The 16,670-nt window shown below is 48.3% G+C and overlaps 1 protein-coding gene across 6 annotated transcripts in view; it reads left to right on the top strand.

Moving 5' to 3' along the window:
• The window catches only part of LOC133345236 (dual specificity calcium/calmodulin-dependent 3',5'-cyclic nucleotide phosphodiesterase 1A-like), a 158,297-nt gene that overhangs the window by 118,769 nt on the left and 22,858 nt on the right, over positions 1-16,670 (top strand). For all 6 annotated transcript variants that reach the window (XM_061555818.1, XM_061555820.1, XM_061555819.1 and 3 more), the window contains 4 exons: positions 2,801-2,983; positions 4,569-4,635; positions 7,263-7,379; positions 8,366-8,506. In XM_061555818.1, the coding sequence (XP_061411802.1) occupies positions 2,801-2,983; positions 4,569-4,635; positions 7,263-7,379; positions 8,366-8,506 (508 nt within the window). The remainder of the gene's footprint in view (positions 1-2,800; positions 2,984-4,568; positions 4,636-7,262; positions 7,380-8,365; positions 8,507-16,670) is intronic.

The raw sequence follows: 16,670 nt of genomic DNA, 5'->3' as shown, positions 1-16,670 counted from the left end.
GGTGGAAATTCCACATTCCCATGGTGCAGGCCGGGTTGTCCATAGGATGATCACTGTTGGCATACACACGAAGGTAGACTCTCTGGTTCTTTCGGTAAAGTCACGACGTTTCGGTCGCAACACAAGCGTCTGTCGTCAGGTGAGAAAGAATGATCTGCTGTTGTGGCTTTATATAGGCACGGGAGGGGGTGAAGGCGGGGTTGGTGCTTTGTAGAGTCGTGGCTGCAGGAGATTCACGGGGGAGAGGGGGGAGGGTTTGTGCCGTGCAGGGACTGGTGGGGGCTAGAGAAATTAGCATATCAATGAGCAGAAAACAGCATGGGTTTAAGAGTGAGAATTACAGCAGTTAAAACTTGACGTGGCTTATCACGTCCTTCCAATGATTGCTCAATCTGAATCCATCTTCTCGATTAAAGCTTTGTCTGTGTTTGTATATCTGGATGGCTTCGTGAACAAATCTCTGATGGTAGCCCGAGGGTTTGCAGAGCACGTTGGTCTCGGGCAACATAATGTCATGTGGGCGTTGAAACAATGATCCGCCACCGCCGAGGTGTTGGTTCTACCTGATGACGGACGCTTTGTGTTGCGACCGAAACGTCGTGTTCTTTTATTATTTTTTCTTCTTCTATCTACGTGACTTTACCAAAAGAACCATAGAGTCTAGATTCCCGCAGTCGCGAAAGCTTCAAATCAACACGAAGGTATACTCCGCAGACGATGTCTGCCCATGCGTTACAATGCGCATGCGCACGTAACAACAAAATGTGTTTCATGTACAGGGCAAGTCACCGTGACATGCGTCTTTGGGCAAATAATTTAGAGAAGGTGTGAACGCAGTAACCTCTCCGCCGTTCTCCTTGCAGCGCGGCGGCAGTAGCTCACGCCACACGCAGCTGCCTTCCCCGTAACACAGACAAACAGAGCACGAGTTGCTTTGGTAACAATATTTGTTTTTTTGACTTGAGCATCAACTCTCTGTTGTAGCACTTAATCAATACAGGCCACGCGGGTTAGGCAGGGCTGAAGTCAAGGACACGTGTGCGTGTGTGTGGACATACGTCGTGTAAGGGGACAGCATCGACCAGCAGCATACAGAGTGTACCGACATTTCTATCACTACTGCGCACACCCTAAGTTCACATTACGTAAGTCTTTTTTGTAATCTTGTGACTTTACGAAGACGTAGAGAGGTAAGGAAATGGAGTGGCCGCACAGTGATTCACGCTCTGCGTTATTAAGCCAGCGATCTGAGCTCAATTTCCTTTGCCATGGCTCAGATCAATGAAGGGCGATACACCAGTCAGTACTGTGCCCCCACCCCCGCCCCCACATTAGCCACCTTTACTGACCAGTGTAGTGAAATATGGTCGAACAACCCCAATGACTGACATCGCTTGGGGAGGCCTCAATTTTCTTAACATCCCAATGCAAGAAACTCCCGAAAAAGACCCATTAGACTCTGTGAGGCTTTCTTAAGTACATAAAGGCCATAATTTTTTGTTATTATCAATATTATTTTTACATTGCCGATTAATATATGTGAGTGGTTCTCCTCTGCTGTGGGACTGAGGGCCCTCGACATCGGTCATAAAAGTCTCACTTGCTCACTTTGCAGTGAGCGCTGGTCAGAGGCCAATTTTCCGTATTGCTTTAGTGCAAGACGATAGTGTCGATCAATCAATCAATTTTTATTGTACGTGCCAATGTCACCCTCAATAAAGTGGGCATCAGTGCACTTCACAGCAGAACGGGAACGGCATAGGGGGGCACAGAGAAACAGGAATGAAAAGGAACGCGTCACGAACCTCAGCGACTAACACCGACTGAGAAAATGTAATTCCAACCACTCGCAAAATAAAACAAACCGCCCGCAAAGATAAATTGTACAGAGAAGATTTATAAATATTGTGAATTTCATTCACAACCAAGTGGAGGCAGTGGTGGAGTGTAGATGGCAAATGCCCTTCCCTGGTGCAAATAATCACATGGGGTCCCTAGTCCAATTTCCCCCGCTCTTCGTAACCAGGCACCCGAGCTCGTGCAGCCCGCATGCTTCCGCTTGGTGGTAAATAAAGTTAATGTTCGTATGCATATACGTACATTAACGTGCCTAAACGTCTTAATAAAAAGTAACACTGAAAAAATTAACCCGTAAAAACAAAGTTTTTCACTATAAATCCTTTATATGCGTGGCGGCTAGAGTCCTCTCGTCCTCTGTTTTGAGATGGCTGCCACCTATTGGTCAGATGATTGTCTGCCACCATTAAGCAATTGGTAAATAAATATTTTAAAAAAAATTCCCTAAACAATGTAACATTTTTGAATTGTTTTCACGAAAATTAATTGTCACGCACAACGAGTCTGTGTACAAAATGTCAGCTCGATTGGATCACGGGAAGTGGGTTAAAAAACGACCGAAAGATTTGCACGGTCGTAAGCAAGCAAGCACGCAAGCAAGCATGCAAGTGAAATTGATATAAAGGATTTAAAAATAGACCCACACCTCCTACCACCTGTGCACTTAATAGCGATGCCACTGGGTAAAAGCCCATGGCATTGAGCAAAAACGTTTGGTTTGCAAGGGAGACCTGGAAATGCACCAACAGTGGTGGAAGCCAGACCAATGAGGGATGTGCGTGGAAAAGCATTGGTGGTTACTGGCGTGGGGATAAAGGCAGCGGGGACTCCCTTTGGGCCCTTTGGCCTTTTTGTGGGACCCCGTAATGACGCTCGGGGGACCACCCCTCGAGAGCGTCGGTTGTCACGCTCGCGATGCCGCACGTGCGCGCCCTTCGTGCAGACGGCTGCTCGACTCGGAGGATGAGCTGGGCGACATCAGCTCGGAGGCCGTGCCGGCCGAGGTGCGGGACTGGCTCGCGTCCACCTTCACGCGCCGCATGGGCGTCACGGCGCGCCGGCCGGAGGACAAGCCCCGCTTCCGCAGCATCGTGCACGCCGTGCAGGCGGGCATCTTCGTGGAGAGGTGCGTCGGGAGCATACGGACAGCGCAGTGGGTTACCGCACTACGGTACTACTAAGCTAGATTAATAAACACTTTTTTTATTGTGCCAGGTAAGGCCCACTGAGCTGTATAGCTCCGCCGATTAGCACGGTTGGCTACGTACGGTGCGAAAGAAGTTCAACATACATACATCTGTATTTTTAAGAGGTGACCTGGCCCTATATGACAGTTCAACGAAGTGGGTTATCGCATGGGAATTTATAGCAGCCAAAAACTCCAAATACATGTTGATTCTAAATGTGGAGGGGGAAAACCCAGAGGACCTGGAGAAACATCTACGCGACCACAGGGAGAACATGCAAACTCCAAATATACAGGCATCAGCGTCGCGATCGAACCCACGACCTCCTGCATACCAGGCGAGGTAATTAACATCTCGCCACAATGGCGCCCACAAACCCGACAACCTGGCTTCAATCCTCACCCACGGACAACATGAGCGGCAAATATCTGAACCGGTCTTGGGGCCTCCCCTAGGTCGACTCAGCTTTAAATTAGTACACGGTGTGTTGTGTAAACATTGGAAATCAGGTGACAATGGTTGCTAGGCGTGATGCTGACCACACCATACATAGGGACTTGTGAGCAACCCTTGCCCCACATGAGCAACCCTAATGTCTATCTGTGAATTAACTTGAACGTATTCAAGTGCGGTGGCTCATGTCTGTGATCCAGCATTTTGGAGGCAAGGGTTTGTGGATCACGCAGAGCTTTGAGGAATTCCCAAATGCAATGGACTGCGAAGTGGTTTGGAAATGGCAGCACAACAAAGGGTGTTCCTGATTCCACTGTGCGGACGTTTGAGCATTATTCATGCGTATGCGTGGTGGGTTTTCTGCGGATTCTGCAGCTTCCTCCCATATCCCTGTCACTCAATAATATGGAATTGGCCAAATGTGTCAATGTATGATTCTCCTGAGTAGGAGTCTCTTTTGAAAGGAGACCTAGTGAGGATTTCCCTGATAAATGAATATATGAGACAAATTATTAATTCCAAAATCGTACAGCTGTAGTCATTATATACTTTGTGTTTATTTGTTGTATGTTAAACTTCTTTCGCACCGAACGTAGCCAACCATGCTAATGGAGGTGCGGGACAGTTGTATGCTATGCACACCTGGCGACTTATGTTCAAACCGTTTTCACATTTATTTGTCTGTACTGCCGAACGCCGGCAATGCCTAAGTCGGGGCTTTGCAGTTCCGTGCGGTTGTTTTTTCTGCAAAAGCAGCATACTCTCATTCACGTTGTCGATACACTTTCATTACATTAGAGGCCACACAAATCCACGTTCACGTCAGTGTCTACCCATGAATAATGTTTAATCTGTAACATTTGTGCACCATTGTGCATGGAACGTATTTCCAATTATTTTTTTTAATTACATTCGATCATGATCACTTCATAATTGGCTCTATTGAGCACAGCGAGAATAATACTAATAAATAAATAACGCATATGCCAGAACAAATTAGTTGCACAAGCGTATCGCCTTTTTTGCAAACTGTGTGAATACCGCAAGCGTGTGTGTTTTTTACGTGTGCAGGATGTACCGGCGCACATCCAACATGGTCGGCCTCAGCTATCCACCGAACGTTCTGGTGGCACTGAAGGCAAGTTGGGCCCTCACACGCGATGGAGAAGGTGGACAGGTGGCTGAGGAGGAGAAGGCGGGGGGGGGAGGCTAATTTCAAGGCAGAGAAGTCACCTGACACCACTGAGACATCTGGACTTGGAATCCAGATAAACTGGGTTCTTTTTAGAATTATTTTTAAATTCAAGAATCTAGAATGCAAAGTAGATTTCAGAGAGGGGGGAAAACAGCAAATAACATGGAATAAACCCAGAGCGATACACCCTCAAAATTAGGGACTGACTGTGAGAGTCCTGGCTCGCTGCCCTACCGTGGTAGGGGGATCGATCGAGAGCAGTCTATTACTGGTAGGAACCACCTGGTTCCACCAGCCCACAGGGGATTATTGTGTCCGTCCGTCCGTCGTGCATCCAAAAATGGGAGGGGTGGGGCTGGATGGAGAGGGGAGGGTTGGGAGGGGCTGGGTGGGGAGGGTGGGGAGGGGAGGGTGGGGAGGGGCTGGGTGGGGAGGGTGGAGAGGGGCTGGGTGGGGAGGGTGGGGCTGGGTGGGGGGTGGGAGGGGTGGCGCTGGGTGGGGAGGGTGTAGCTGGGTGGGGGGTGGGAGGGGTGGGGCTGGGTGGGGAGGGGCTGGTCACCCCGTGGTGTCCTTATAAAACTCAACGTTTAACCTACTCACGCCGGCTTGTGCCCGCCCTCACAGTCGGGCATATTTGCGGAATACACCACGACGCCGTTGACCCTGGCCATTGACCGAGCAACCCAACGTTCCTACCAGCTCCCTCTGCAGGAATGTGTTTATGGAGGAGTTGAAGGAGATGAAAGAAGGGGGAAGGGCAGTGGGAAGTAAACTGCGGTCTTTAGAGTAGCGAGTTGATGGTCTCAACCCAGTCAACGATTGTACAACAAAACTTCCATATGAGATCTAGTACAAGTAGTCCTCTACTTACGATGGATATGCGTTACGACGACCCCATCGTAAGTCAAAAATATCGTAAGTCGAAGATGGCCTCGCCTACCCAGGAGTCTTAAAGAATGGTGATAATTTAGCAAAACAGAGCAATTTACAGTACCGTACTGTATAAACTATATACTGTATGTATTAATTACTTACTTACAATACTGTATTGCACAGTAAAATATGAAGTAAAAAGACAAGGTAAATTCTTAGCCTACCTATATGAACTGCAATTTAATAGAACGTTTTTTCAGGAAACAATCCTATCTGCTATATAAATAAAAAAAACTTTTAACATGCATTGAATGTATCGTATCGTGGTAACCCTGAAATGAAATCCCTGAGAGTGAGGCATCACACAAGGCGGGAGATGCGTACATCCCGGCAGCGTCCCAACTTATAGTATCGTACCCCGTACGGTGCTGTGGTTGCCTGCCGCGCGAAATTTAAAATATTTAACAATCGCTATCGCCATCGTAAGATCGAAATATCGTAAGTCGGACCATCGTAACTCGGGGACTATCTGTATTCCACTTAATTTGACATGTTCAAGCGATGAGGACAAACATTCAGTTTGGCTGCCATCATGACAAATACGTCAACAGTAGGGCGCGTGCGATGGTGCATGGCCTAATGCTCACAAAATATATTTTAAGCGAATTCAGAAGTACTTTTGTGATGTGTCACTCCAAAAGACGTTCTCGAACAAGAAAGCTCCAAATTAAAATGGCTTAACCAAACGACGTGACGCTGATGAGACAATCGGAACGTAATATGCGAGGATGAAAAAAACATCAAAGAGGGTGCTCGTACACCCCCGCTCGCACGGTCATCGAAGCGGAAATTAAATGGAGTTTGAACACTGAATTAAGCTCGAGTGTCAAATTATCGGCTATGAATTGCAACAGACCGCGAGCCCGCGACAATACGCCGATCGCACACGGAGAAGGAAGGAAACTTCGCAGGTACAGCAGCCCCATTTTTGGCGCGACGGGACCTCACGAAGCAGGGGTGGTGTGGGGGAGGTTCGGAGTGGGGGGGAACTTGGACTCGCTGCCACCACCCAAATGGGAACCACCTGCAGTGGAGACGAAGGTTTATTACATGGAGGGGAAAGGGGTAAGGGGAGAGGTAACTAACATCCTGGTTTAACACGTAGGCTTCCACGACCAATGGTATCTATTAAAACGAGGAGGGTTTTATTGTTGGGTTAGATAGCGTAAATAAAAAAATGTGTCATTGAACCCGCAACCACCCGACACAGCCAATTCTGGCTGTCGCCGAATGAGGCTAGTTGTAATTACAGGTGAAACATCGAACTCGCATTGTAAATGTTGTGGGTTTACTCTCCAACACACACGCACACACCGGTGTGCTGAACTAGTATCTGATTGACAAGTTTTGTTCACGTGACAAGCCTAATTGGCTTGTGTCGGGTAGTGGCGGGTTTAACAACACATTTATATTTACATGATCTATTATGGATAACTAACACACTGTGGGAAGAAAAGGAGTCAGGGGAGGGAGGAAGAGAGAAGGGGAGAAGGGAAGCAAATGTAAACCCTACGAATAAAAATAATCACGCGTCATTTGACATTAAGTGCTAAGCTCCACACCGAGCGATGCTCCGTATCCGCCCGATACTCTTAGACCAACCTTCCACCGGGTATTCATTCCCTCGTGCTCCGCAGGACGTGAACAAGTGGTCGTTCGACGTGTTTGTGCTGAACGAGGCGAGTGGAGAGCACGCACTCAAGTTCGTCATGCACGAGCTGCTCACGAGATACGAGCTCATCTCGAGATACAAGGTGGGGGAAGCCACGCTGAACAGATGTTATCTCTCATCGCCTGGTTTGCAGGAGGTCGTGGTTTCGATCCCGACCCTGATGCCTGCTGCATATTTGGAGTTTGCCGTGTCTCTCCCTTTCTCTCCCCGTGGCCGCGTGGATTTTTGTCCGGGTCCTCTGGGTTAATCCCTCCATATTTAGTGTTTTGATTATTTGGCTGCTATGAATTGCCACGTGATTATAAGCCACTTAGTTGGGCTATCATTTGTGACCAGGTCGCTTCTGAAAAGAGCGAATAGCTCAGTAGGCTTTCACCTGGCAAAAAATAAAAATAGAAGAAGGTGCGTTGCCATAGAGAGGCTGCTCGTGATTAAGGTTTGACTTGAGAGAGGGGGAGAGCTGCAAGAAGAGACATGCAGCGAAGAATAATGGGATCTTGAACGTCCCCAGTGCGAAGCACACGGCACTTAATTTTGTTTCATACGCCTGCAGTATTAACCAGGGCGGCCCGCCGGGTTTGAACTGCAAACCTCTGCAACAAGCAGCTAACAATGCTACTACTCGGTAACATTACCACCCTCTAAGGGAGGTCCAGCACACCTTCAGATAAGATTTACTTAACCCTAGATGCCCCTTGAAAAAGATACTGCTGGTCTCCATAGGTTTTCAGATGGTTATAAACATCAGCTACAAATAGCGGAAGTAATTGCCACTGGTGTTATCCATGGCTGGGAATTAGACCAAGGTCACTGGGATTTCACTGCAGTGTACTAACCAGTGTATGTATGTATATTGAATTTAATTCGCACCGTATGTAGCCAGGTGGCCGCAAGAGGCTTCTCGACAACCATGCTAATCAGAGGTGTTGTGTCCCACTCCACTCCCACTCCAACACGCATTGTTACGTAACGATGCCGCATCGGGGGGGGGGGGGGGGGGTGAGGGGGTGTCGTACTGGATGATCCGGATGACCGGCGCGTCGTACTGGCATGCGCTTACCCGTGCAGATTCCCGTCGCAGCGCTGGTGTCGTTCGTGGAGGCGCTGGAGGCGGGCTACAGCAAGCACAAGAACCCGTACCACAACCTGGCGCATGCCGCCGACGTCACCCAGACCGTGCACTACCTACTCCTGCAGTCGGGCCTCATGGTGCGTGCAGCCTCCGACACAAACAAAGACAAAGATCCCCCGTGTCGTCTTAATTGACTGTTGGGGCAAGTGCTGTTAGCTAGCACCTGTGACGGGCCGGTATGGCACACGAGGGGGTGGGTGACCAGCAACACGCCTGGCCGCATTTTGTCTCCCCGGTGACGAGCTTACACACCACACCAGGTACTTATTTGAGGCTGAGTCGACCTAGAGAAGGCCCAGGACCGGTTCAGATATGCCTCACTGATGTTGGCCGTGAACTGAGGTCGCCGAGTTTGGAGCGCTGCGTGCTAACCGCTAAACTACCACACCACCCAGCCACAACATGCGCACGCACGCACACATTCGGGCGCTCGTCGACATTCAGGCATGAGCGAACATCTGTGAGCGAGCATCTGTGAGTGAAGTTGTGCGAACGAGCGCACGCACGAGCGGACAATTGGAGCGATTTCTGGCGGGCCTGCAGGATTACTGGGTCAAACGCGTGCACGCCTGCGTTGCTGCGTGCGTTGCCTGTGCCATTGCTTTGCTACGAGAAAGTGCCCAAAACAAGTATCCCTCGCACTCTCCCTTCTCCATATAGTAAAATGGACTGTTAATGTAAGTGCTACTAGCGAGCACCTATTACAGCAATTGTGGCATATAAGGGGATGGGTGTGTCCTTGGTTGTGTTCCAATTTACAACATTGCACTCGGTACTCATTCAAGAGTCAGCCTTAGGGGAGGCCAATAATATGTTATGATAAAATTTGCCACTGCCATAAAACCACGGCTGGAATTCGGGCTCTGCTGACCATGTTGGCAATGCAGTGCAGCTAAGCACTACCACCACTGTACACAGGCACACACGAGAAAATGTACACACACGCGCGCACACAGGATCACGGGCCAGAGTCTCATCTTAATGAAACGGTGGAAGGAAATCGACCTCGGTGATTTTCTTTCTCTCTTGGCAGTGAATAAATTGGGATGGTCTCACCAAAACACTGGATGAAAAAGCACATGAGCTCACTTGTGATTCTGTGCCCCCATTGCATTATTCCTCCAGGCTCAAGGCAAGTGCTGACAGCCGGTGTGTGTGTGTTGGCACCTGGGTTGTGTAAGAGGGGGCACTGTGGCCTCCACAGTCACTCCCCCCCCCCCCCGTGCTCGTGTGTCGGTTATTTACCAAGCTCCTTCATTGGAACCTCAGTAAAAAATATGATAATTGTTTTTTCACCCTTCTATCTGACAACAAAACTGACATCTTTTTTAAAAGGAGTCATGTTTACATAGACCACAATACCTGCAGTCATAATGCAAAAAAAACACAACTCTGAAAATGGATGCACTGTCCTTGAAGTTGGTTGGTCCACACCCGAGACAGCTTTCCTTAGAGCCTAGTCTCATATGGGTTGGACCAGATGACGCCAAAAGGCGTCATCTGGTCTCATCTGGTCTCGGGTGTGGACCAATCAACTTCAAGGACAGTGCATACATTATCAGAGTTATGTTTTTGTTTGCATTATGACTGCAGGTATTATGGTCTATGCAAACATGACTCCTTGTAAAAAAGGTGTCAGTTTTGTTACCAAGCTCCTGTTAAGATCAGCACGGCACATGAGAAGGTGTGAGGGGCCAACGCCAATCGCGACCGAAACGCTTTTGGATTTACATCGTTCATGTTGTCACATTGACGGCCCTGAACAGCGTGGAGGAAATTACACATGCCCGTGGCCACAGCCAATATATTCGTAGACTAACCACTGGTTGGCATCCTATAAAGTGGTACTTATTTAAACGTACCTGAAGAGATGATGGGCTGACACAAACTACACCAGGCAGTTTGAGTCGACCTAAAGAAGGTCCACACTAGCGTCATATCACACAGGGCATTGAGTCTCTGTCGCGTTAAAAAAATATCTACTCTGACAAACAGTGTTGCAGCTAATCAGTAGCATTAATTTTGTCCCTAATCCCAACCCCCTTCGCAATCTACCTTCTCACACACGTCGTTATGGTGGGCCCATTAACACGCCCATGAGTTACACTGACTTATTGCACCACTAGCAAGCGGCCCGAATCAATAACTCAGCTTGCCTGCTCACGAGACAACAGCGGCCCCTGATTACTAATTATCTTGCACCGCAATAAACAAGTCACATTCCAGTGGCGCTGCTCGCGTACCAGATTGAGAAGCATGGGCCATTAAGCATTGCATTTAACATTGCGACACATCAACCAATTACGATCCCGCGAGTCCACCCTCCGGCACTACAACTAAGACTGCGCATGGCTTATTCTTTCCACGTTAACGCTTCGCACACTTCCGTAGACCGGTAGATGTGAAATCATACTGGTAGGAACCTCCTGGTTACACCAGCCCACAGGGGATTATTGTGTCCGTCGTGCAGGGAGGGGCTGGGTGGGGAGGGGGGGGCTGGGTGGGGAGGGTGGGGAGGGGCTGGGTGGGAGGGTGGGGCTGGGTGGGGAGGGGAGGGTAGGGAGGGGCTGGGTGGGGAGGGTGGGGAGGGGCTGGGTGGGGAGGGTCGGGAAGGGCTGGGTGGGGAGGGTGGGGCTGGGTGGGGTGGGTGGGGAGGGGCTGGGTGGGGCTGGGTGGGGCTGGGTGGGGGGTGGGAGGGGTGGGGCTGGGTGGGGAGGGGCTGGTCACCCCGTGGTGCCCTTATAAAACTCAACGTTTAACCTACTCACGCCGGCTTGTGCACGCCCTCACAGTCGGGCATATTTGCGGAATACACCACGCCGCCGTTGACCCTGGCCATTGACCGAGCAACCCAACGTTCCTACCAGCTCCCTCCGCAGGAATGTGTTAGACTGTAGGGGATTGGGAACGGTAGAATCGGCATACCCTGTTTCCTGAGAACAATTTAATCTGTGGGATAGTTTGAAAGATTTAAAGCATTGCAACTGTAATACCCATGAAGCAATTTGCATGGTGGCCCAGGAGAAGCAACTAAAACATGGCCTGTCTCTTCTTTGTAAACGATTTATTGCATATAATAGTACACATCGAGGACAGTCCTGTAAATAACCATAATGATATATTATTCTCACTCAAAGAAACATGTTGTTATCTTTCCAGATAAACACCTGGCAGTGAACTCTCTAAAGAAATTCTATTTTAAAGCAAGCGTCTAATTTTGCAACTTGCAAAACGTTAAATTCAATGTAAGCTTCAGGTTAATGGAACCAAGTGACGCAGAATAAAGGGAAGAGATAGAGACAGGACGAACGAGACTGCACAAGCATGGCAAACCGATAAAAACATTTATACAGTCATGACCCCCAAAATCATGAGTATTCATCGACCCGTGCGAGGGTCGTGGTTGGGGGGGGGGTGGGGGAGGCAGGTGTGAAGCGTTGCCACGTCTCGTGAGCGGGGAGCGACGTCGTGAACGCCGGAAGCCTCCTAGATGCGAAAGGGTCAAGAAATATTTGCCATTGATGGTTCCATGCGGGACACCTCCCGCGAGACGCTACAGAACGCGTGCGCAATGCCGTGCACGTTCGAGGGCCTTCAGCTTGACATTTTCCTAAAGCTCTGGGCTAACGTTGTCCTGCGGGGCGAAAAGGCCTTTGAGTTTAAAGGGGAGGATGGAGAACCGGGAGGCTCCGGCTTGCGTATTAAATAATAACGGTACTCGTGATGAATTTGTACAACATTTAAATTGCATCTGAGTGAGCGTCGCTACGGAGAATCCATCGCAATTCAACAAGAGGGGAGAAAATTGTGGCATGGACATTAACATCGTTTCACCGCAATTTGGAATGGATTTCTGAAATTGTTTCTCATTGGGTCCTTTTCCCTGGGGGTCTCTTTGGTTCGATTTGAAACGATAGCAGCGTGGGCGCTAACAAACTGTGTTACCCAAGAACAGCTTTCCCTTACAATTGGTTATTAGCTAGGGCCATAGTCCACCACCATAAACTGCATCCGCACAAACCATTGCAGTAGATGCGGATACCTGATGCAAAAATGGAAAATGTTCAACTGTCCAATGTGCGACTGTGGTCATCCAGAACAGACCGTGCAACATATAACGACGCAATGCCCGATCCACAAATACGAAGGAGATATCGAAGCGATACACTCCGCTGTCTCCTGACGCCGTTGTCTGGCTTGACCACCTGAATGTGAAGTTGTACTTGCTGCTCTGCAGCTACATGAGCCGTACGAAAAAGGAGGAAAAAGATGGTGAATAAAGCAAGTGGTATAGGTAGGGCTGCGGCGTAGAAGTGCCACAGAGGTTAGCAGCACTCTGCTATGAATCCGGTGACCTGAGTTTAGTTCCCAGCCATGGCATCCTTTCGCCAACCTGCACTGGCCAGTGGGGTGAAGTATGGTCGAGCAACCCTCATAACCCACGTGACATGGAGATAGACCTTTATCCGGCAATGGATTGACAACACTTGTAAATTATTAATTTAATGTTTGAAGGCACGGCTAGAAAATACAAAATGAAAATTGAATTTAATTGGCATGACGAAAGTAGTGGTGAAATTGCTTTGCAGTTCTAAATAAGTAAGATATTTTGAGAATTAATTTAACATTTAAGTAATCTCGGTCATACAATGAAAAATGATGAGTAGCGTCATTATGGAGAATATAAAGTAACACGTAGATATGTAATCAATGTCTCCTTCAAGTACATGTCTCCACGCGTTAAAAAAAATTACACAAACCCATTGGCACCACAGCCTTCTGGCACATTGTCTGTCGCTTGTATATTTTGTCAGCTATGTAAGCCAGCCTGCGACCCAATTCGATTGGCGCTGTGTTGACCTGTGAGTTGACCTGAAATCGAGCTGAAGGACGACTGTCAGTGATCAACACAAAAACTGGAATGTCTATATTTTTGGTTAAGTTACTTGAGTTACACTCGAGGTGAGCATCTCTCTGCCAGATATACATCCGAGTCAGATGATTCAGCCCACTTCGCTGATGAAAATTTGTGTTAAATTACATTTGATAATCCCGCAGGCCGAGAAAAAAAATTTTTTTTTGCTTGACACGTTTGATGAGTTATTCCTACTCGGCCAAATCCCTGATGTGGGATGTCAAGCCAACTGGTGAAGCGAAATTGGCCAGGAGACTCTCTGGGCTCCCAGCTTGAAGCGGCAACCAAGTTGAGTTGAGAACGAAACTCACGGAGACGCAGAACAGCTCGAGTGTGTACACTGTGTGACTTGCGGGAGCGCGCTATATGGGGCAAAACTGCTGCGTGGCTACGACCCAACTATGTATGTACATTGAAATTCGTTCGCGCCGTACGTAGCCAACCGTGCTAAATCGGAGGGTGTGGGGAAGGACAACAAATTAAACTGTAAACTATTTAAACGAAACAATGTTTATTGTACCAGGTAAAGCCCACTGAGCCGTGTAGCTCTTTTTCAGACGCGACCTGGCTACAGATGATAGCTCAACGAAGTGGCTTATCCCGTGGAAACTTATCGCAGACGTATTCTAAACGCGTGTTTATAAACGTGGAGGAGAAAACTGGAGGACCCGGAGAAAAATCCACACCAACCACAGGGAGAACGTGCAAACTCCAAATATACAAACGTCAGGGTCGGGATTGAACCCTGTACCTCCTGCATACCAGGCGAGGTAGTTAACACCTCGCCACCGTGGCATCTCAAACACAAAATAACATTTCTAAATAAGTTAGTTTTACATTTGTATTTAAAAGTGCATAGCTCCAGTCCCAGTGGCTTCCGAATAAGATGGACGGTGAACACAACCACACTTTACACGTACTGAATGTTGTCCCCTAATATTCGTGATTGGTTTTCTCCGGCTGCTCGGATTAAAATTGGCCAAACATCCCAATGTCCTACCATCTTGATGCTTTCTTGTGTAAATAAAATGCAGGACTCATCTTAGTTATTATTAATTGTCATGATTATTCAACTGCTGGATGAAGGCCTCCCCATACTGTTGTCATCCATTACAGTCTTGTGGTGCCATCATCCATCTTGCTCCTGCACATGAATTAGTCACTGGGATGTTGGCTATCAACAACAAGGCAACTCCTATGACTAATTGGCAATGGGACGTAAGCGTAGGATTGATCACCCTGTCGCTGGCCGCCTTTGGGGAGGGTGTATAGTGTGAAAGGCCGAAACACCATAGGAACCAAAGGTACACTACTGACGATGCGCTCCCCAAATTTCACCAGGCTCACTGTTCATGAACTCTTGGAAGTGCTTGCACAAAGGATAGTAACATCTCATCCTGTGTTCTTGGAATCTCCATCTTTGATGATGGTCTTAACCATTGGCTATCATCCTGCTCAGTGACGCCTCCTATCCAAGACAACCTATATATTTTTAACAGTGACTACGACGATGTCTAGAACTTGTGTTCTCTGATCCACGTGTTTCTCTTTTTGTCTCTCTGCGTATTTCCCAGCATGCCTTTCTCCGTGTTTCTTTGTGTAATCTCGTTGTTTTGTTCCGTTCTCTTTGTCAGTGTCCACATGTCCAGCCTCCGAGTCATAGCAGGCAAACATGCACCAGTTGAAAACTGTCTTCACTTTGTTATTTTTGCTTTTAGCTATCAAATTTAATGTAACAAGTGCACTCTAACCTGCTCCATCCTGCTCCAACTCTTTGCTTACTCTCTTCTCTCGTGGGTGTGGCAAGCCAGGTTTTTTTTTACCACTTGGAAATTCCATCATCGGAGTGAGACTCTTCGATAGCCTCCTCCGTAGTACGTACAGCGCTCTGTCACGTGTTGGCATCGCAGTGCCTACCTGAGCTTGACGATTGCACTCGTCTCCGAGGAATTAATAGCGGCGTGAGTTTTGGTTGCTTCACTCAGTTGAGGTGGCCTGGTTATTGAAGGCAGCGTTAAAAGTTAGCTTGCAAAGATTGATTTGTGCCTTTTAAACTTCCTCTCGATGATAATGTCTTTTTCTTCTTCTTTGAAGGTTAAATGTGACTCCCCAAATCATATAACCGGACTGCAAGGGAATTATCTAATCTGCAGCATTGTGTTTTTTGAAACTTGGTGTGCCCTGTACACCCTGATTGCAGGATTGTCTCAAGAAAACGCAGTCCTACATCACTGATTACCACACATCTGTCATTGGCGGTTGTCGACATGCATTGACTGTGGGACATTAAGAATGTGAACACACTCACAAGTTTTCACTTCATAAATTACACCCCTGTATAATGAGCAAGTGCCTATTATGTTTGAGAACATCGATGACATTTATAACGGTACATTATTTTTTTTATCAGAATGGCAATCTCTCCTCACACTTCAGACTGTACCTATACGATAAATAAATAAATGCAGGTCAGCGATTGATTTATTTCTAAGCGTCTGTTTGCTTTGACAGCGGTGAGATTCGCCTGCCAGTTCAATGGGGTTCAGGCAGTGCAATGAATCGTAGGCCGAGAGGGCTTCTCAATGAGACAAAACACATTCGGGAGCATTCAATAACGAGCAAACGCACACACATCACACAGAGTATTGGGGGGGAGGATGCTGTTAGCGAGCACATATGAAGCCCTGCGCGGTACACGAGGGGGTGGTTGGCCAGCAGCACGCCAGACCATCTCTGTCTCCGCAGTGGTGATGTTTACACACCAGGTACTCGTTTGAGGCTGAGTCGACTTAGGTGAGGCCCAGGATCCGGTTCAGATCATCGTCGCCGTTATTGGGCGTGAGCGGGAATCTAACTCAGTTCACCGGGTTCGTAGCGCAGCGTAGCGCGAACCGCTGCGCCACCGCTTTCCACAGCACCCACACGCGCGCGCGCGCACTGGCACCCATTGGAAATGCAACGTAAGTTTTGTACCCAATTTAATTATTTCAATTAACACGCTACGGAATGCACGGTTCTCTGCTCACGCCCTCGCTCGCGACCGGTTTTGCTCATCGTTTCACGCTCCCCCCCACTCGTCTCGCTCCACCGTGGCCCCCAATCCTCAAAACGTTTACACGCCAAACCACGGCCGTTTCTCACCACCCACCCCGCGGTGGCGAAATGCTGACTGCCTCGCCTGGTATACGGGAGGTCGTGGGTTCGATCCAGACGCCTGCTTTCTATATTTGGAGTTTGCACGAGTTTCTCTCTCCCCGTGGTCGTGTAGATTTTTATTCGGGCCCACCGGTTTTTCCCTCCGCAATTAGAATACACATGCTTTTAGA

Source organism: Lethenteron reissneri, chromosome 21 (genome assembly GCF_015708825.2).
Source record: "Lethenteron reissneri isolate LAM-NWPU_2019-01 chromosome 21, ASM1570882v1, whole genome shotgun sequence".
Classification (NCBI taxonomy): Eukaryota; Metazoa; Chordata; class Hyperoartia; order Petromyzontiformes; family Petromyzontidae; genus Lethenteron; species Lethenteron reissneri.
The sequence above is the reverse complement of the archived record's forward strand: the minus strand, read 5'-3'. Positions and strand labels throughout refer to the sequence as shown.